Genomic DNA, 21,500 nt, shown 5'->3' with positions numbered 1-21,500 from the left:
TACATTTGGCCTTCTGTGCTCCTGAAACAGCTCTTAAAGGAGCTGAGTTTGTTATTCATAATAAAAAGGCCCTTTTGACCACACCTAAATGTATATTGATGAGGCAATTTTTGAATGCCCCTCCTTGGGGTGCCTGGGTGGCTCAGTTGGTTAAGTGTCTGCCTTCGGCTCAGGTCATGATCCCAGGGTCCTGGAATTGAGCCCCCGCATTGGGCCCCCTGCTCAGTGGGAAGCCTGCTTCTCCCTCTCCCTCTGCCTGCCGCTCTGCCTACTTGTCCTTGCGCTCTGTCAAATAAGTAAATAAAATCTTAAAAAAAAAAAAAAGGAAAACCCCTCCTTGATAACCACAGAATGGGGGCTGGTTGCCATGGGAACCAACAAGGTAACCAGAAACTTGGAACTTTCAGCCCCATCCCTTAACCTCACAGGAGGGCAGGGCTGGAGATTGAATTCAATCACCAATGAGTGGTCAATGATTTAATCAATGGTGCCTACATAATGATGCCTCCATACTGAGCATGGAAGCTCTTGTGCACCCTGTCCCATACATTGCTCTATCCATCTTTTCCTGAGTTGTACCCTTTATTATAAATGGATAATACTAAGTGCTTTCCTGAGTTTTGTGAGCCATTTTAGCATATTATGGAACCCAAGGCAGAGGCTATGGAAACCCTCGATTTGCAACCAAATCAGACAGAAGCTGTGGGTAACCTGAAGATCCACTACTTGAGACTGGTGTCTGAGGAGGGGCAGCAGTCTTATGGGACTGAGCTCTTAACCTGTGCAATCTGACACTAACTCGAGGAAGTGTTGGAACTGAACTGTAGGACACCCAATTGGTGCAGAGAACTGCGAGAATTGCTTGTTGTGGGGAAAAAATACACATATTTGGGGGCTAGAAGCGTTCTGAGGGTAGTAGAGAGAAGCAGAATTTTCCGTTAGTTGGAATTTTTCTTTTAAAACCATTCTGCTATAATGAGCTGTCCCATTTTAAATTTTCTATTTTTCTAACCATTACTTTCCTGTAAATTGGGAATACCGTGATGCCTGGTAATGTCAACATATACTGTATACTTTTAGCACAATGATAGTATCACTGCATAATAAACACAATGTTTGCCATCTAATTTGATACCATAATCCACACTGTACTGTGCCTTAAATGCATGACATCTGAAGTCTACGTTTCTTATTTTGACTGAATATGAACTGGTTAAAATAATAAATAAAATGTCAGAGTAGGGCGGTATACACAGCACTCTGAATGCTGTGGAATAAAAGCTGCATCACTGAAACTGGAGTGAGCTGAGCAGAGTGACAACCAGTCAGCTCTGCAGCTGAAGGGTGAAAGCCACAGAAATATGTTAACAAATAAGCACAGCTGTATTCCAATAAAACTTTATTTATAGATACTGAAATATGAATTTCATATCATTCTTGTACGTCACAAATTACTCTTTTGATTTTTTCAAGTATTTAAAAATGTAAAAACCATTCTTAGCTTTTAAACTGTACAAGAAATGGCGGTGAGGTGGATTTGGCCCCAGTGTCATAATTTGAGGACCCCTGATTTAGACTATCATATGAATATCATACCCTAGATACAGGTTGAAGTATAGTAAATTTTCATTACACATGGTAGTATTGTTCTGTAAAGCCACTGGGAACACTGAATTCGTGACTACTGTACTAATGCAGGAGGCAAAGGAGGCTTGGGCAAGTCAATCAAAGTAAAGCCATTTTGGTTTTTAGGCTGACCCTTAACCTAAAAGTCAGCAGGTCATAAAAAGAGTCATGAGATCCAACTCATTGAAGACCACAAGACCCCACTCCCTCTGACAGTAAAAGTCATAAAAGCTGGACATTCTTAAAATTGCTCCCTGTGGGTAATTCCACAACCCAAAGACACTGGAAAAACCAACCACCCAATGTAAGTGATAAACCCAAAGTTAAAGAGTAAGCCCCTCCTATCCAGTTAGCTAATTTTAAAAAAATTTATAAAACCCTTCATTAGAGGGGCACCAGGGTGGCTCAGTTGTTAAGTGTCTGCCTTCAGCTCAGGTCGTGATCCAAGGGTCCTAGGATCGAGCCCCGCATCGGGCTCCCTGCTCCACGGGAAACCTGCTTCTCCTACTCCCCCTGCTTGTGTTCCTGCTCTCGCTATCTCTCTGTCAAATAAATAAATAAAATCTTAAAAAAAAAACCAAAAACCTTCATTAGAGGCAAAGGGGGGGGTCCTCTTCCTCACCTGGGAGGACAGAACAACTTTGTCTGGAAGCAGCTCCTTTCTTACTTTTATATATTTAATAAATCCTTGTCCCTTTCTCCAAATGGCTTGTTCTTGAATTCTTTTTTGTGCAAAGCCAAGAACCCTCTTGGAGAGGGGCCTGAGGCCCTCTCGGGGCCTTGCCCATCCAGCATCAATACAGTTATTCCTAAAGGAAACACAGGGTTAGGTTCCTGTAAGCCTGTGTTCGTAACATTTTCATCAACCAATCAAGACATAATCTTGTCCTATGTGTGTGTTTCTGTTTAAAGACATCTTATTTAATATATATCGCTGATTCATTAACACTGAACTCCTGGCCAATAGCACTATAACTCATGCTTGAACAAAACTTATCGAACATACATATTCTCTCTGTGAGACCACCATACCTTTCTTACACTTAGTGTTTGGGGGCCATTTTAAACAGAGAAATCATCAATAAAAAAAAAAAAAATGAGGAAAACATGGCACTAAATAGACCGTGAGAAAGATACTTATTTACAGTACGCGAAGTGAAACAAAAAGGCAGAGCGTCACCTCATTTGATCTCAGCTGAGTGTGAGCATTGGACAGTTTGGGTTTTTTTGTTGTTTTTTCAAGTAGACTCCATACCCAGTGCGGAACTTGAACTCAGGACCCTGACATCAAGAGTCACATACCAGCCAGGCGCCCCACCATTCGTATTTTTGGCTGCTCTGAGCATGCATGCATGTCTGCTAATACCAGAAAAAGCATCATGAGGATATTACAAATGCCTTTTAGTGAGTAGATGAACCCACAAATATGAATCTGTGAATAATGTGGATCAGCTGTATTTTAAGTAAAATAACTATCAGATAGGTGAGAGTTAAGGATGAGGAAGAAAATAATTCATTTCAAAATTTATACTTGGTTGCAACTATAATTTTAAATGGGAACCATAGTTTTTAATTTGGACTCCAAAATAGACCATTTTGTATTTGAAAACTCAAGCACAACTGAAGCTTTTATAATAAAACTTTGAGAGTTTCTTACCTGTAGCAACACATAGGATAAATTTTAAATAGCATGGAATATGAAACTGCAAATTCTTTCATAGTATTTTTAATACTCCTTACCCTCAGAAGCATCCATCACTCAAAGATGATCCAGGAAGCTTGAGGTTATAATTAGAAGAAATTCCTCAAATTATTTGTGCTATGGTTGGAACATGCAGAAATGCAGCTGCAATGAAAAGAATATGGTTAGGTATATTTCACAATCCATATTTTTAAGTTTCCCTGGAGAGCTACAATTTAGCCAGAAGACAAAAATCAGAGCTAAATTAAATTCAGTGCTGCCTTCCCAACCAAGGCAAAACAAATGTAAATTGCCTTTTTAGGGATACAAAGAGAAAGAAGCACACCTGTGATATTTTCTCAAAATGGAAAAGATAGAAACTGGGCACTTTCCAAGAGGCCTCTTTTTCATGAAATTCTTGGCCCTCTGGAGTTAGCAGAGATTCTCAAGGATAGAAATTTCTTTTCGTTACCTTAGGTAGAATAACTTCAGTGACTGTTTTCTTGGAGCACTTTTAGTTTTATTTCAGGTCTGTCCTTTAATGCTTTTGTTGCCAAACACCCAGAAGTCCATTTTATTAAATGAAACCAGCAGTACAGGACCAGGCAACTAAAGGTAAGGCTACTTTGTAAAACTTACCAAAATACAAGGCGGTCAAGAAGGCAGTCAGTGGTAGAACACTAGGGGCCAAGGTTCTCTCAGCACCTATTTCTTTGGGATAGTGTGTCAGTATCTCCCTCATGCTCAAGTTACAGCAAAGCAAAAAGTTACTGTTCTAAGAACTAGGCAAGGCCTCTGTATGAACACACTTTGATTTAGTGGATTCCTGGGGATTTTGCTGCCATATCTCAGCTGGTAACTTTTTCTTTCTCTTGTGATATTGGCCAAGCCTTGGGGTTCCTACAGACGGGAATCAACCAGGATCAAAATGCTTTTATGTATTGCTCCTAATTGAGATCGTGGAAGGTCTTAGGTGAAACAGATATGAAGGCTAGGCTTCATATCTGTGGGGGTGTGGGGGTGGAGAACTGTGGGGAGAGAGGACCCTCTGTGGGGCCAGTTTCTTACTCAGGGGCAATCCCTGAAGCTATCTTAAAAGAAAAACTTGAAAAAAAAGTATCTTCTGTATCTCCACTGTGTTGCAATATCGTGAAACTAATATGTGCATGTCAACTATGCTTCACTTAAAAATGTTTAAAAAAAAAAACTCCAAAAAATACATTCAATAATATTTTCCCTTTGGTAGCATAAGCAGCATAAAGGAATTTGTTACAGCATCCAAAGAAAACTAAGATACCTACTAGACATTATATATTTTACCTAACAATAAGTTCCAAAATAACACTGCAATATTAATAAGAGAATACAATTACTGAATAAAGTTAAAAATTTTCTTTTCTTTTTTTTTTTTTAAAGATTTTATTTATTTATTTTAGAGAGAGAGAATGAGAGACAGAGAGCATGAGAGGGAGGAGGGTCAGAGGGAGAAGCAGACTCCCCGCCGAGCAGGGAGCCCGATGCGGGACTCGATCCCGGGACTCCAGGATCGTGACCTGAGCCGAAGGCAGTCGCTTAACCGACTGAGCCACCCAGGCGCCCCAAGTTAAAAATTTTCTAATAATTCCTTTTGCTTTTAGACTACAGTCCACTAATGATCCTCAAGTAAATTTGTTCACCAAATCGCTCCCTCTCTGTGGCAGTGTCCGTCCTTATCTGATGAGGTTTCAGTTTGCTTTGTTTCTTGGCATTATAGGAGTGTGATTAGTTCAAAGCTCTTACAAGGTGGCTTTCTTTTATGGCTGTCTGCTGCAGCCAGGACAGAGAAGGGCCTACCGTACTTTTTTTTTAAATTTTTTTTTTAAAGATTTTATTTATTTGAGGGAGAGAGAATGAGAGCGAGCGAGTACATGAGACGGGGGAGGGTCAGAGGGAGAAGCAGACTCCCTGCTGAGCAGGGAGCCCAATGCGGGACTCGATCCCGGGACTCCAGGATCATGACCTGAGCCGAAGGCAGTCGCTTAACCAACTGAGCCACCCAGGCGCCCGGGTCTACTGTACTTTGAGATGATGTAAAACACGCAAAAAAACTCTGTCTCCAGAATCTGCAAAACAATCTTATTTCATAATTATGTGATCTATGTACATTTTTTAATGACGGACTACATAGTTATAAATACATGATTCATATGCATACTCTCTGGCTGAATAAGCTAATTCTTCACCTATTATTTAATTTCTAGGAGTAGTAAAATCAATGTACTTTTATATAGTCATTATTTTAAAAAATTTGCTAAGTACTATCCTGATCTTCCAAGCTTTTTAAATTTAATTGCTTTTTCCAAGCCATATTACAAATCTTGTAATATTAAGATCCATCCCTATACCACCTTAATGTTATGTATTATCATACCACGGTTTACAGGTCTAAAAGGATTCCCCCAATTAAAGATTAAGAGTACACCTGTTGTGATGAGCACTGAAAAATGGATAGAATTTTTTTTTTCTTTTTTTAATTTTTTTATCAGAGAGAGAGCTAGAGCACAAGCAGGGGGAATGGTAGGCAGAGGGAGAAGCAGGCTCCCTACTGAGCAGGGAGCCCAATGTGGGACTCAACCCCAGGACCCTGAGATCATGACCTGATTCAAAGGCAGACGCTTAACCAACTGAGCCACCCAGGCATCCCGAACAGAATTGCTGAATCACTATATTGTATGCCTGAAACCAATATAACACTGTATGTTAATTATACTGGAATTAAAATTTTAAAAAATATGTGGATACAGAAACATCTTAAACAATAAAAGAATTATACAAACGTAAAATAATTTGACCAATATCATGAAAATACAAAACATGACAAACAATAAAATAAAATAAAGGATTCCCCCAATTAGCATTAGCCTGACCCTAGTTACTAGTTTTTCACTTTCTTAGATTATATCTGGTATCTTTGTCTTTCATATGATTACAAAGAATACATGGAAATTCAGGGCACCTGGGTGGCTCAGTCGTTAAGCGTCTGCTTTCGGCTCAGGTCATGATCCCAGGGTCCTAGGATCGAGCCCTGCGTCGGGCTCCCCGCTCAGTGGGAGGCCTGCTTCTCCCTCTTCCACTCCCCCGCTTGTGTTCCCTCTCTCGCTGTGTCTCTATCAAATAAATAAATAAAATCTTAAAAAAAAAAATGCATGTAAATTCAGTCCTTAGGTTTTGCTTGAAATGTTCATGGATGAAAATTCGTATGTATGAATACATTAAAAACATATATGAATATAAATTCTTATTTTACTTGTTGAAACACAGTACAGAAATCTAAAATTTCAGAAATATCTATGGTTTTATTACTTCACAAATTCAAATGTCCCAAAGCTAATATTGATTCCACGAAATTCGGTATTTAAAAATATAAGGAAAACAATAATTAGAAAAATATCCATTATTACAACTTTAAACTATATTCATAAGGTTCAAATGGAAAACTTTCTATGGATTCCTATAATTTCCAGATAATCTGTGTCCTGGTAGAATCAGCTCATAAAAGAAGAGAGCATCAATAATGATGGCCTATTGTAACTAGTCTCATGTTTTATGTCACATTTGCATATTTAGCTTTAAGACAGGAACCTAAATTCTTGCATGGATTCATAGGTCATTACCTGAAATCTTAAATTTTGCATTCTGTGGTAACTTCACTTATCACCCAGGGGAAAAACAAACAACACTCTTTGTTTCTAAGATCTGAGTTCCTACTGCTTTTGGTGCTTAATGTGGTATTGAAGCAATTTAAAAGGTGATTCTCAAAAATAGATAGATAGATAAATATTCCTGGAATCCTCAGAGGAGGAACCTATGAAGACATGTGGATGAATTAAGCACAGGTGGAAAATAGAGAAATTATGGAGGCTCATTTGGGCCCTCATTTTTTCCACTTTTCCCCAGAAACAATTTCCCCACTATGGTCTAGGAGAACTGGCTGTACCTCTTCTGAGATGTGAAGGTTTGGTTTTTAGTTCTTGAGTACTTCTAAAGGTACCTTAGCAAGGCTTGCTCTCCAAGAGGTTTGGAAACCTCTCCTGCGTTATCTGTGAAGGTGGCAATCAAGGATTTTGCTTTTAAATCTTTCCACCTGTGACATCTGGCCCAGATAGGACTCTTCAGGTTTTCTTACAATGCTTCCAGGGAAAACTTGGGTTGTTTGGTTATGCCAGTTCCATCTCCTAATACATGTTTGAGCAGTAGTATCATGGTAGAATATAAATTGATCCAGGAGGGAGTTTCCTTTCCTAACTCTTGGGCTGAGACACACTGATAAAAAAGTGAATCTGGCCTAGAGACAAAAATAAGGCCCACCTGGAGAAAAGAAAAAAAAATACTCCCTTTCAAGAGAGGAGGAAGGGTGTCACAAATAGACTATGGTCTCCATCTGAAAAAAAAAAAACAAAAAAGATTTCCTGAACTCTGTAGGGTCCAAGACAGAGCTCTGCCAGTCCCTCAGCAGCAGAGGAGGGAGAAGCATCCAGCAGGAAGTTGTCAAGGGATCTTTACAGTGTGTGTGTGTCCTCTTGTTCCCATCCAGTACCCACCTCCCCTAATCTTAGGCTCTGGAAGTGCTCCTGACTATGACAAACTGCTGGGGAAATAAGATCAAAGACCACAGACTTGGGATTTCTGAACCATGACTTGCTATTTACTAAAAAATCTGCCTGGAGAAAGAAATGAGAGGAATATTTACCAGCTTGAAGTCAGGTGACTAATTCACCTCAGTTCATAATGTATCAGTTTTCTTTATTCATGAGTATTTTCTAAGATCCCAGCCACCTTCAGCTCTACCAGAAATTATTTTGAGATATGGGAGGAAGGACCTTGTATTTTCTTTTTTTTTTTTTTTTAAGATTTTATTTATTTATTTGAGAGAGAGAGAATGAGAGACAGACAGCACGAGAGGGAAGAGGATCAGAGGGAGAAGCAGACCCCCCCCACCGAGCAGGGAGCCCGATGTGGGACTCGATCCCGGGACTCCAGGATCATGACCTGAGCCAGAGGCAGTCGCTTAACCAACTGAGCCACCCAGGCGCCCGGACCTTGTATTTTCAAATAAATTTACATACATTTTCAAAGCAATTCAAAATGTCTGAAAATAGGAAAGCAATAGGAAACAAGGTAAACTATCCCTTGAAAAAAGATGTTAAATGTACATTTAGAAATTGAGGGGAATCCAAGTAAACAAGGTAAAGCATGCTCATGGAAAGAAGATTCACCTACTGGAAAAGGGAGTCACAGCATTCCTTTATTTCTTACTTTCAGAAAGTGACAAACTTCTTTGAGTAAAATGGGGGGAAGAGGGCTGATTTCCTTCATCCCATTATGAGAAAAATATATGAATCAGTACCCAATGATACACGTGGCGAGACAACTTGTTCGAGATAGCCAAAATTTTTCTCAAATTCTCTTTCCTCTTTTTGTGTAATACAACCAGCACACACATTTCTGCCTTTCCTTCCCTGATTGTACATGTTCCGAAAGGTCAATTCTTGTTATCTGGGGTAGTTATATTCTATAAAATTACCACAAACTCTGAATTAGTCAACACTAAACCATTGCTCCTAGAGAATTTACAGGGGTACATTTCTGTGAGCCTCTTGTCACATTTTTGTCAACCCATCAATACAATATATTGTTGATTCATTAATGGTAAACTCATGGCCAACAGCATCGTAATTCATGCCTGAATGAAGTTTATTTAGGTATTACTTTCTCCTTAAAGAACACCACAAGATTCTTGTGCCTAGGTAAACTAGACAGCACTTCAGCGTGACAACACTTGGAGGCCATTTTAAATAGCAAAATCACCAACAAAAAGCCCTTGAATGAGAAAAAACATGGCACTAGACCATGAAAAGGACACTTGGTTATTATACAGTCTGACAGCTGAAACAAGCCACAGTGTTGCCCTGCTTGACCTATCTGGGAACACATACCTCGAATGACTCAAATTTTTTGGCACTCCATGTTTGTCCAAGAATGACATCAAAAGCCCTGTACTGATTTGGAGGTTACAAATAAATTTTAGCATGTAGGCAAATTGGCAAATACAAAGTCTGAGAATAATGAGGATTTACTGTATGGAGGCTTCAATTCCTTCACTGTGATTAGAAAGATAGTTACCTCAATAGGGCAGTCACGAACCAGGACTGGGAAGTCAGGAAAAGAGAACCAGGTCCCAAGAGCTACCTTTAAATACCCGGTGAGGTGACAACCAAAATGGCTAAGATTTAATAGACATTATTCAAAAAATGACTAATTCTGCTTTAGTTTTTTCTTTATTGTAAAACACGAGATGGGATACAGGGCCTCTCAAAAATGAGCTTCATATTCCAACTCAATGAAAACTTGTAATTTATAATCTTTTCAAATGACATAAATATCCCAACCACACATTAGTTTTATCATCCTTTCAAATCAAACAAACAAAAAACTGGATCCACAATTTGTATTACCTGTTAGTTTTTCCATCTACCATAGTCTAAACCCATTAGAATACTTAATCCTTCCAAATAAAGAAGTTTATAAAATCACCTCCATAACAGATAGCTGCCCTTCAGTTTTTCTTCCTTTGACTAAAACAAACTTAATGCTTAAGATTTTCCACTTTGGGCTCTATCAGTACTTAGTGCTATACTCTAGTCCAGTCTTTTTTTTTTTTTTCAGTCTTAAGATACAGAAAAAGGAATGTACCCTTCTTGTATTCTTTCAGAGCAGGGCTGAAAGGCAGTATCACCTACCATATTAGGTACTTCCTTTAAGGATTACTCTACTGCATGTATCTCAAGTCCATTTTTTAAAAGTCACACATTAACTCATCATCATTGTGTGTTCCATTAGAATAAGATTTCTCAACCAGGAATTACCAGAAAGCCTCGGGGCATGGGAAGGGAGGCTCATCAACCAAGGCACCCATGTTCTGAGTCCCAGGATTTTTCTGAAAAGAAAACCATAGCCTTAGCAGACGTGCAAACGGGTCTATGATCCTCCACATCTCCAAAATTTTAAGAATCACCTCACTGTATTCTCTTTAAAAAACTTTAATGTATGAGATTGGTCAGTATAATTCGACATCATTCAGTATCTAATCCTTTTTTCCAAAGTTCTGGCACCTCTACCAAGTTGTAATTTTATAAGCAGAACCAGGCACTTTGATTCTACTTTTGTATTTTTAAGATACAATTAAACATATATTTCTAGCACTTAAAGGATTTTAAGTATTGTCAAATATATTTGGATTATATTTTAACCCATAGTACTTTACACAGTTCATGGTTTTAAAGATAAATTAAATCAAATCTGAATTTCTAAACCTAAATATATTGTGATAATGACACTGGCAATTGTTTCAAAATTAATGGAAAGCATGTCATTTTTTTGAAATGAACTTGGCGTAAAAGGCAGCAAAGAGGTCCTTATAAGGAGTGCCTGAATCTGACTTGGTCAACGGTATTCGGCAAAGTTGACGAAACCGAGGAGAGCGCAGCAGCAAGTTCTGTGAAAGGCCCATGAGGCTGGAGCACAACCAGTAGAGCACAATCGACTAGAAAGAGAAGAAAGGACATGAATGTTAGTACTTCTCAACTCTCCAAGGACACTGACGTCCAGAGACGGGTAGGCAGTACAAGAGAAAATGACAACGTGGGGAAGCAACCGTGGACAGGGACTGAACAAGACCTGTGGCAGCTATCTGATACCTGTGACGATTCTACTAGGTAAGAAAGAAGGCTAAAAGGACTAAAAAGTGAAAAGAAAGCCAAGAGGAGAGGTATTCATGATAGCAAGTGGATGACAGAGAGCAGCGCCCAGGCAGAGGCTCAAGAGAGATCTCCCCTCCCCTCTTTGGCAAGTAAGCACCCTTTTTCCCCATCAAGAGGCCTGACAAGCTGCTATACTGGAGTTGGGGTACTGGGGGCACAGCCATTTAGGCTCCCTAGACCCCGTTTTCCTCTATATAGTGATCTATCACCCCAAATTTTCCCAGTAACTGGTTTCTTAGGAATGAATTATCTTTGCCTTTTTCAGAGATGAACAGTCTCAGCATTATCTTCAACTTTCTTTTGTACTTCCATTCAGAGTGATTTATTTAGGTTGACTAAGTTCTATAGCCTTTTGAAATATTCCCACAGTTGGGAGTTGCAAACTTTTCTTTGGCATCAGAATGTGATCAGGCCCCAGAGGCATGAGCCTGTGGTGGTTGAGTCCAGGCCCTGGAGCTGAACTGCCTGAATGTGAATTCCATTTATTTGACTGCAGGGAAGTTATTTTCCTTCTGTTTCAGTCTCCTCATCTATAAAATGGGGACTGAACTATACCTGCCTCAGAAGGCTGCTGTGAGGAAAAAGGGAGATAACTCACACAGACTGGTAAGCACAGTAGGTGGCCTATATTAAGCACTTGGATTTGTTCCAAAGCAAATTTTTCGGGGCAGAAAGTACCACATCCTCAGAGCAGATTAGCATAGTAGTTACGGGCAGGAGCTAAACTGCCTGGATGGGTCTTAGATAATTGAGTGATATTACATGTCGTTTAATGGATGAGTGACCTTGGATAAGCTACTTACCCTCTCTGTGTCTGTTTCCTCATCACTAAAGTGGAGACTGTAATAGCACCTACTTCAGTGCACACTGGATGAATTATATGAGCTAATACATGTAAACCTTTTAAAACAGTGCCTGGCACGAAGTCAATATTGATTATTAGCCATCATCATCATTTGACTCATCCAGTACGAAAAAAGTACTCTGAAACCAACTATGGTAGACTATGAACTGCCTAAGAATAATTCTTCTTCCTTAGTAGTAAAATTCTCATTTTAATCTGGGTATACTGCCATCAGGGAGAAAAAAAAAAAAAAGGACTAATTCCCAGTCTCTTCTGCAACCAAGTGTCGCCCAGATAACTAGGATGTTAGCACAAGTGTTTGGTGTGACATCTGTCAAGGCTCCTTAAAGGAGCCTTGAAGTACCCTTTTACCATTCCTGCAAGATAAGTTCCAGCAGCCACCATGACCAAACTGTGGCCTTAAGGACAGAAATTACAGGCAGTGGATGGTGGAACATAATGAGAGAAGCAGGCTGCGTTCCTCATGTATCTTCATGGAGCTGCCACATCAGCTCTACACTAAACTGCCTAACTCGGAATTTTCTATATTTGAGAGAATAAACTTGGGGTATTTAAGACATTGCTTTTGAGATCTCTGATATTCACTTTAAACCCAATCCCTCACTGAAAATTCACTGCTCCTATTTCATTTGATCAGGGAGTTTCCTGATAATATATAAACTGGTATTATTTCTCCCCAGAAATGCAGTGAATCTGCACTGTTCTATTTTCACATGAAAAGTACTATAATAAGCACTTGATGCTACTTTATTAGTTCTCACAGACATTATGAGGTCTACTTCAGAAATGTGGAAACTGACTTATTTTACACAGGATTAGTGACAGTATTAGACCAAGAGACAGCTTTAAAAAATACATTTTTGATGCTGAAAATGCACTGTTTCAGATTCCTAAGACAATGAAGTACTTTGATATATGCTAATGAACCCTATCTATCCCCAGTAAATGAATTCGACTTCATGGTCAAGGTGTTGGCCCTGAGCAGAGAGAGATAATACCTAAGACAGCTTTTGCCCTCTTTGCACTAAGTATCATTGGGAAATAAGCAAAAGGCTAAAAATGTGAAATAACTGCAAACATAACTATTTTTTTTCTATTTCTATCAAAGTGTATTGACATATAAATGGAGGCAGGTGTACCTACCTCACTGAATTGTTGAGGTTAAATAATATCACATATGAACCCATATGGACTTGGCACAAAGTTTTGTTTCTTTTTTAAGAGCTAAATTCCTTGGCCCAGTCTATGCAGACAGAAGGAATTCAGTATTTCAACTAATCAAACAGAACAAATACTGTTTAAAGCACTGTGCAAGATTTAAAAAGAAAGAAAGAAAGAAAAAGGAGTTTGAGAGTTAACTCACATTCACACAAAGGAAGATTAACTAATCCCCAAAAATATGAAGTGTCACTTGGTGATATTAATTACTACAGAAACTCGGAAACCAATAAGGGACTTAGCAGTCAAAGGAAGCTCAACAGAAGACACAGAATCCTAGCCAGTCTAAGCACAGAGAAGATTTAGCACATGCTACACACAATGTGGGTGCTTACTCACTGAAGGTATGGTTGCAGCAACTGGAATCATCAACACTGATACCGCACGAACAAAGTATGTAATATATATCTGAAAACGAGACATTCCAATTTTTTGCAGAGCAAAAATCTGAGAGGGTAGAATAATAAATACACACAATAATTATTGAGCATATTAAATCAGACAAGCTTTAAAATACAATTTGTTTTTGACTGGCCTCCACCTATATTTTAATAGAAGCAAAAAAATTAAAACATTGATAAATGTAGAGTTGACGATCTATGTTTCTGAAAAATTTAATAATTATGCAGAATTATTAAATGGAGCTTTAATCAATAGCAATAAAGGGGATTCAGCTATATTAAAGAGCATAATTTTTACAAGTCAATGTTTTTTAAAGATTGTAAGACTGAAAGTCCTTTCAAGATAGGTGCTATGTATGAATCGTTACCCTTGTTTTGGTACTTAAACACAGTGGCTGGCATAAAGAAGGATCGTAATAGGAATCTCAAAGGTTTGTGATCTGGCTATATGGAATAAGGGGAAGAACCAGGTTAGGAAAAGCAGTTATGACTTATAAATAACTTATTTAAGAGATAGAATAATGAAATGATTTTGAGCACAGACTCCAGATCCAAACTACCTAGATTCACATGGCAGCCCTGCATTTAATAGTTATGTGATTTTGTGTAAGTTACTTAACCTTTCTGTGTCTCGCTTTCTCTACTTTAATATGGGTATAATATTAGTACCTATATCACAGGATTAGTCTAAGAATTAAATGAGTTAACTCACATAAATTGTTTAAAATAGTGCCTGGCACATGGTGTATATTGTGTAAGAATAAGTTTTTTTTTAAAAATAGTTTATTTATTTACTTGTCAGAGAGAGAGAGAGAGACAGACAGCAAGCACTCACACAAGCAGGGGGAGTGGCAAGCAGAGGGAGAAGCAGACTCCCCACCGAGTAAGGAGCCGGATGCAGGACTCGATCCCTGGACCCTGGGATCATGACCTGAGCCAAAGGCAGATGCTGAACCGACTGAGCCACCCAGGCGTCCCAAGAATAAGTTTTTATTAAACTTACGTATACTGGGTTGTTAGTTGGTACAAGGAAAGACTAGAAGACTGACATTAATTCACTGTGACCTTGTGTTGATCATTTTCTTCATTCTAACAAATATTCACTAAGTACCAACCACATTCAATGGTGCTAGGTGACCTTAGGGAAACACACTTAAGACTACACATGGAGTCTTTTCTCAAGAAACCCTAACCCAAAACATTAGAGTATCATCTTCATTCTTCTCATTTGAAAAAATAAAGGGTTTGAGGCACCTGGGTGGCTCAGTCAGTTAAGCATCTGCCTTTAGCTCAGGTCGTGATCCCGGAGTCCTGGGATGGAGCCCCACGTCGGGGTCTGCTTCTCCCTCTCACTCTGCCGCTCCCCCTGCTTGTGCTCTCTCTCTCTCTCTCAAATAAATAAAGAAAATCTTAAAAAAAAAAATAAATAAGGGGTGTATTTGATTTCTGAAACAGAGACCAGTGATGGGTCTCTGAGATGAGGTTCTAAGGATCTTTTCTAAGGTTTCTTCTAGTTCAAAGAGTCTATGGTCTACTCAACTGAGAATAGCTCCTTATACAATTAAAGGCTTGCTTCCCCTAAACTGTTGAGTAACACAGCATGGGATAATGGTAAGACATAGTTGACAGATCATGTTTTATATGTATGTGTTTTTCTACTCCATCACATGAAGTACTGACTTTTCTAGGGTCATACAGCTAAAAAAAAAAAAAAAAAAAGTCAGATACTATGTTTCCTACTTGCAAATTTACATTTTAAACATATACACAAAATACCAATCTAATGTGAGAATAAAACCAGACTGATTAACCATTTTAATTACTGTCTTTACCAAAAACAAATCACAAAATTGTGTGTATTAGATTCATGTAACTGTAAAGCTGAAAGAGACTTTAGAAGTGTTCTAATTCAGCTCTTCCATTTTAATTTTGAGCATTCTGGCCCCCAGAGAGGTTAAGGAACTGGCCTAAGACTTGCCAACAGCTGATCTATGACCAGAAACCAAGGAATCTCAATTATGGCTCAAAGCTAGAATATCACTACCAACTCAAACACATTTATATTTGATGTTGGAACAGCAACAAAAATCCCAATAATTTAAATGGCAAACAAATCTCATTTAAAACCACTGACCTCCACTATTAATAAATTGACGATACCAACGGAGATAGGCAGAATCCAAGTAGAATCCAGTGCAGTGAGGTCAGGAAACCACAGGATTCCATCAGTAGCTAACTGTTCCTGAACAGAAAAACCTGCTAAGACAGTTTTATAAATAAAACATAGCAGAAGGAAACATACAACACATTAGTAGTCTAAATCAAATAAGGTGTCCTTCACACTAAAGACTTGCATTGGTTTTATTCACTTTCAATCCACAACATAAATTCGTCTTCCTGTACTGAGAAAGAAGCTCTCTGTAGCAAACAGATGTAGGAGCATAAAGATACATAGCAGTACTCTTTTCAAACTTATATTTACATAACTATTTGTCCATAGGCTACTTTCTTTCAAGTCTGTTCAGATATTTTCTGGTTGGAAATGCCTTTAAGCAAATGCTTTAGTTTATAGTTTCTTAATAAATGTTTACATTTATAACTGTGAATGCTTTTCTGGTCCCTTAATTTTATAAATGGAAAAAATTCTTGGCCAGGAAACTGAATCATGGAATTGTAACACGAATTTTATTATGACTTCCATGAAGAAGTATAATTGACCGTTAAACAACTCAGGGCTTAAGGGTGCAGACCCTCTGAGCAGTTGAAAATCTGTGTACGGGGCGCATGGCTGGTTCAGTGGTAAAGCGGGTGACTCTTGATCTCAAGGTTGTGAGTCCACGCCCCACATTGGGTATGAGATTACTTAAAAATAAAATCTTTTTTTTTTTTTTTTTAAGATTTTATTTTTTTGACAGAGAGAGACACAGTGAGAGGGAACACAAGCAGGGGGAGAGGGGGAGTGGGAGAGGGAGAAACAGGCTTCTGGTAGAGCAGGGAGCCCGATGCGGGGCTTGATCCCAGGACCCTGGGATCATGACCTGAGCTGAAGGGATGCTTAATGACTGAGTCACCCAGGAGCCCCTTAAAAATAAAATCTTAAAAAAAACCCTCTGCATAACTTTTGACTCTCCAAGAACTACAGAAAGCCTATTGTTGTCTGGAAGCCTCATCAATAGCATTTATATGCTGTAAGTATCATATACTGTATTCTTACAAGAAAGCTAAAGAAAAGTAAATGTTATTAAGAAAATCATAATGAGAGGCACCTGGGTGGCTCAGTCGGTTAAGTGTTTGACTCCTGATTTTGGCTCAAGTCATGATCTCAGGGTTGTGAGATCCAGCCCTGGGTGGGGCTCTGCGCTCAGCGGGGAGTCCGCTTGAGGTTCTGTCTTTCCCTATCCTTCTGCCCCCCCAAATTAAAAAAAAAAAATCATAATGAAGAGAAAATACGTTTACAGTGTGGGACTGTAAAAAATATACCTGTAAGTGGACCTGCCCAGTTCAAATCTGTGTTGTTCAAGGGTCAACTGTATTACTGTTGTCCTTCTTACATTCATGTTTTCTCAACACGGCTAGTTTGCTTACACTTAATATTTTAAAATCTATATTCTTGTAAGAAAGATGGTAAAAACATTCTAATTATGAAAAGCATAGGGATTTTTTTTTTTTTTTCCTTTTTTTTTTTTCTTTAGAGTACAAAGACAATGTTAGATAACTTATTTGGGGGAAACAGACTTCTATAATAACTACCTTCTGAATGTGTTGCCCCTGTGCTAAAATTCCGGAGAGCAACAGACATGAAGATCCACATGGGAAACTGAATCCAGACCAAAACAGTGGCTTTGAAAGGGTGGCAGTTATCCCGAACATACAGCTCTGAAACAAGCCTCCGCATATTCTTTAGATAAGTGAGCCTAGTTTGAGGGAAGGGGTGAAAAAGGGAAAGGAGAAAATATTATTTGACTATTAATAGTGCTTCATACCTGTAGCACAAACACACCCATGTTGTGGTTATTAGCTAAAATTTTGTGTCGGATTTTTAGTTGTCATAGATTTTACTAAAGGGTTGCCTTACAAAAGGCAAAAAAGTCTAGCATGTACACAAATTACATAGCAATTTGATAAATCTGACATTATCAAACTACAAGCTTTGGCTCTGGTGGTCTTTGGCTAATTAGGTTTTAATAAGCGAAATTTTACTACTGGCATGGTATAACTACAGTTTGTATCAAAAATTCTAGAGGTGAAAGCAAATTTAACTCAAATCCCTCCATTCCAGCCAAGCTCAATTACTTGATCCCTGAATATACTTTTTGTAGCAATGTGGTTTTGTAATATGTATGCTCTTGACCTATCAAAATGGTTTACATCCTTCAGCCAACTCTTTTATGAAGATTTTCTTAATCTGTTTCTCTGTTAACCTTATTCGTTATTCCCGTTCTCGTCTTAAGTCCCACTTTCCATAGGCCCCTTGAAGATCAAGTGTTGGATCTTACTCATCTTTAAATCTCCTGTAGCATGTCTTTTACAATGTAGACATCCAAGGCACTTGAAGCCAATAGAATTATAGTGTATTATTGCACTAAGACAGTACACAGACATTCCAGGCTTTATAATTTAGAGTCTGCCTACTCTTCCAACTTTATCTCTTGTTACTCTTCTACAGACACCTGTATATTTGGTGCCTACACGCACAGGCTACCCAATAAATCAGACTTCTACATCAGCATGCTTTTGGAAGTCATTAAGTCAAGCTTTGCGCAGTGGCAGTATCATAGCCAATGAGGTTTATCCGAGGCGTGATTGTTGCTAATTGGAAGTCATTAAGTCATCTGTGTGGACAGTCCACTTACCTGGCTGTCCACCTGACAAACTCTCTTTAACCCTACAAGACTCAGTTCCATTGAAAATCCAAGAAACTCTTAGATGTGTCTTCCTAGAAAGTCATCTATCTGTGCAAGGATGTGTCTGGACAATCATCCTGCCAATGCTGCATAAACAAGGTACCAGTCGTGTCTAGGCTGCATTTATAATTCAGATGAGCAGCTTACTAATCTGTTCTTTTGGCCTGGAGTTTCACTCTTAGATTTCTCTGATCAGTAAAACTTCAAAACTGTTAAGTTTGTCAACTTTTATTTTATTAAGTAAAGATATTAAGCTACCATAATGATTTTTTTAAATGTCAGATCTTTTTAACATTAAAGAGAAAAGCAATTTCATATTGAAGAGAGTTGGCACATTTATACACATATAGGTAAAAATATACAATAACCATATATACATTATATATACATAATATAAAGCCCTTATTTTTCTCATTGCTGTGAACCGGTGAACACTTAGTCACAGCCTGGTAAGGATTATAATTTGACTAAGTACTAACTTAGGCTGATTGAAGCAGGAGGACTTAGACGTTCCCAATGGATGACTACAGACACAGAACTGCAGCATGCATGGTCAAGCACCTTCTAAGGGCTTTCGAAGAGCCCAGACAGACAACTACACAGGGTAACCACAGTGGACAGACAGCACCTTGGCTATCTACTTTCTTCTACCAGAGCATTCACATTTTCTACCTCCCCTTTCTTATGGGCTGCTGTACCCTTCTTTCCAAAATGGTCAAGTGTGTAAATAATCTGTATCATTTACTGACTAAAATCCCAACAGAGTGGCACAGTATCTTCATCCATGAAGCCTTCCCTGACTTTCCACTATGACTGAACTCCTTGTACATAACCTTTTTTATAGTACTTAATTTAGTCATTATTTGATTACAGGTCTTTTTTCAGGACGCTGGAGTCCCTCAAGAAGGAACTTGCTCTGTTTCTCCATTTCTTGCTTTCACTATACAAAAACTCATACCATACAAACTTATTAAAATATTAAGGAGTGGAAGGACTACTTTGCTGCTAAAGCTATAGAACACCCAAACCTATAATTAATATAATCACTTATGCAGTATATATTCATTCATATATATATAGTCTATATTCATAGAATTAGCTTACCTGGCAACTCTTTTGGACCATCTCAACTGATTTGCACGAACTGCAACTTCTTGGTTAAGATGCCTTGCAATGTTTTTTATTTCTGGCTGTAAATTTTCCACCTAGCTAAAGAAAAAGTAGAATTTGTTACGAGCACATAAAGGATCTTTATTCATAACCACTCATAATTTTACCCTCTATTCTTCTAACTCACTGAAAAATGTGGTTTACTGATCATCTCAAAAAAATTTAAGTCTAAGGATAAGGTGTTAAATTTGCGTAAGATATCTTCAGTTACAACCAAATTCGAATTCCAGCTTATACTCTTAGCTATGTGATCCTGGGCAAGTTACTTAAGTTCTAAAACCCTGTTCCCTCATATATAAAATGTTTAATAGCACCTACTTCACAGAATTCTTATAAGGATTAAATAAGAACTGAACCCTATACTTTAGTGTTTCATCCTTGGACTTCTGAGTAATGGTAACTGAAAAAACAGAAGTCTATTATTAATTAAGTTTTTAATATGCTCTGTGACAGCCACAGAGTCACAAAAAGTTTGCATTTATTTCTGCTCTGTGGGAATTCTTTCTGTAAAGTACCTCACTGCCTCAATGGTGCTGATGATTCCCTTTGTTTCTGGATCCCCCATCCCCTATAATAATCTGAAAACATGGAAACCATTATTTTTGAAGTCTCACATTTGAATAATATTTTAACCCATATTATCTGATTTGATCTCTTAACATTGTGAAGTAGGCCTGGACGGTATTACTATACCGACTCCACAGAAGAGATAGAAGCACTGAAGTCCAAGTGGCTGCGACTTACCAGAGTTGTAGGTGGTACAGCCTGAAGAAGGAAATCAAGTTTGCAAATGGCTAGCTCAGCAGTTTTTTTCTAGTAAGAAAGATGAATTGGAATACTTGGGGACAAAAGATGCTGCAGACATACAGACTGTTACAGTCTTTAAGACAGCAATTTTACAGGTTTCTCCATACAACAACTCTGCTACCGCTTCCTTTATTTCTCTTTCTCTAACAGCAAGCTTAGTAACCACTTGGGCTTTGAGCACAAACCCAGTAGGGTAAACGAAATGACAAGTCCATGTGTCACCAAACATCTCTTAATTCACATATCCAGTGCTAGTTAAATTTCTTAGCAAGAAAGTGGTCACGATGATTTACACTAGGCACTCCGGAAGCACCCGGCGATTTTAGCCCCCGGTAGACGTCTACCACACCTCACCGCCAAAGCGGATGCGCAGGGCGCTGGTGCCCCTCACCTTGGCCAGAATGTAGTGTTGGTAGGCGGCCAGGGGTAGCGTGACGGCGCCGCGGAGGGCCACGGTGGTGAGACCGATGCAGGCCCACCAGGGCAGACCTGTGGCGGTGTGCACGCCCAGGAGCACCTCCTCCGTGCCATGCACCGGCGCCGACGTGGCCAGGGCCTCGTACCAGCTGCCAGGGCCGCCGGAGCCAACTGCAGAGACTGACGCCACCGCCCACACCGGCAGAGCAGAGTGCTTAACGCCGCCCGTTGAGGCTGGCGCAAGCGGCCGGTCCCGGGCCCCATGCTGCAGTGCAGGCAGCGGCCTCAGCCACCTAGCGCCCAGCCGGCACAGCATGTCTGCGCCAGGGCTGAGCCAAACCACGGACCTCACAGATTACTGTGGGCTCCGCTCTGCCAGGGAAGCCACGCGCACGCGCCCGTAACCCCAGGCGAAAAATCGGCACGCGCCTTCCCTCGGGCACTATTGACCTTCCCAGTCAAGGCAGTGCTGTCTGGCGTCGCACTGGCGATGACGCAGTTGCTAGGAAAGTCCCGCCTTTCCCACGCGGCACGGGGCAGGCCTACAGCGCAGACACGAAACTTCCCCGCTGCGGGCCTGGAGCTCCTCAGAGGCCGGACCGGAATTGCAGA

General features: G+C 39.4%; 1 protein-coding gene, 1 long non-coding RNA gene and 1 other non-coding gene across 6 annotated transcripts in view; 1 reads left to right on the top strand and 2 right to left on the bottom strand.

Moving 5' to 3' along the window:
• LOC118010464 overlaps nt 1-4,673 on the bottom strand; it is an 85,448-nt gene extending 80,775 nt beyond the window's left edge. Inside the window, exon 1 of the long non-coding RNA XR_004679210.1 lies at nt 3,367-4,673. This is a non-coding gene — a long non-coding RNA (uncharacterized LOC118010464). The remainder of the gene's footprint in view (nt 1-3,366) is intronic.
• Nucleotides 4,674-8,568: 3,895 nt separating this feature from the next.
• LOC118010463 (cytochrome c oxidase assembly protein COX18, mitochondrial) lies at nt 8,569-21,359 on the bottom strand. Of its 4 annotated transcripts, none has more exons than XM_035004833.1 (6): nt 20,863-21,359; nt 19,599-19,699; nt 17,341-17,504; nt 15,725-15,849; nt 13,529-13,636; nt 8,569-10,889 (listed from the first exon to the last, which is right to left on the bottom strand). In XM_035004833.1, exons 1-6 carry the CDS (start codon nt 21,202-21,204, stop codon nt 10,716-10,718), a joined length of 1,014 nt encoding a protein of 337 aa, XP_034860724.1. In that variant the 5' UTR covers nt 21,205-21,359; the 3' UTR covers nt 8,569-10,715. The 4 variants fall into 4 exon arrangements, with proteins under 4 accessions (XP_034860724.1, XP_034860726.1, XP_034860725.1 ...); XM_035004835.1 differs by having other exon boundaries at nt 13,529-13,597; XM_035004834.1 differs by having other exon boundaries at nt 15,725-15,846.
• On the top strand, nt 18,343-18,483 carry LOC118010993. The gene has a single exon (XR_004679390.1). It is a non-coding gene; the product is annotated as a U4 spliceosomal RNA (small nuclear RNA).
• Nucleotides 21,360-21,500: the final 141 nt, after the last annotated feature.

The sequence above is a fragment of the Mirounga leonina genome, unplaced genomic scaffold (genome assembly GCF_011800145.1).
Source record: "Mirounga leonina isolate KUSES-001 unplaced genomic scaffold, KU_Mleo_1.0 Mir_129, whole genome shotgun sequence".
In the NCBI taxonomy this organism is placed as follows: Eukaryota; Metazoa; Chordata; class Mammalia; order Carnivora; family Phocidae; genus Mirounga; species Mirounga leonina.
Note: the sequence above shows the minus strand (reverse complement) of the source record. Positions and strands in the feature narration are given on the sequence as shown.

Excerpts from the sequence above, each read along its gene's own strand:
- LOC118010463 (XM_035004833.1), bottom strand. The coding sequence starts at position 21,204 with ATGCTGTGCCGGCTGGGCGCTAGGTGGCTGAGGCCGCTGCCTGCACTG. Across the intron at positions 19,700-20,862 it reads AACACTACATTCTGGCCAAG|GTGGAAAATTTACAGCCAGA; the intron begins GTGAGGGGCACC and ends TTCTTTAGCTAG. Across the intron at positions 17,505-19,598 it reads TGGTCCAAAAGAGTTGCCAG|GCTCACTTATCTAAAGAATA; the intron begins GTAAGCTAATTC and ends CCCTCAAACTAG.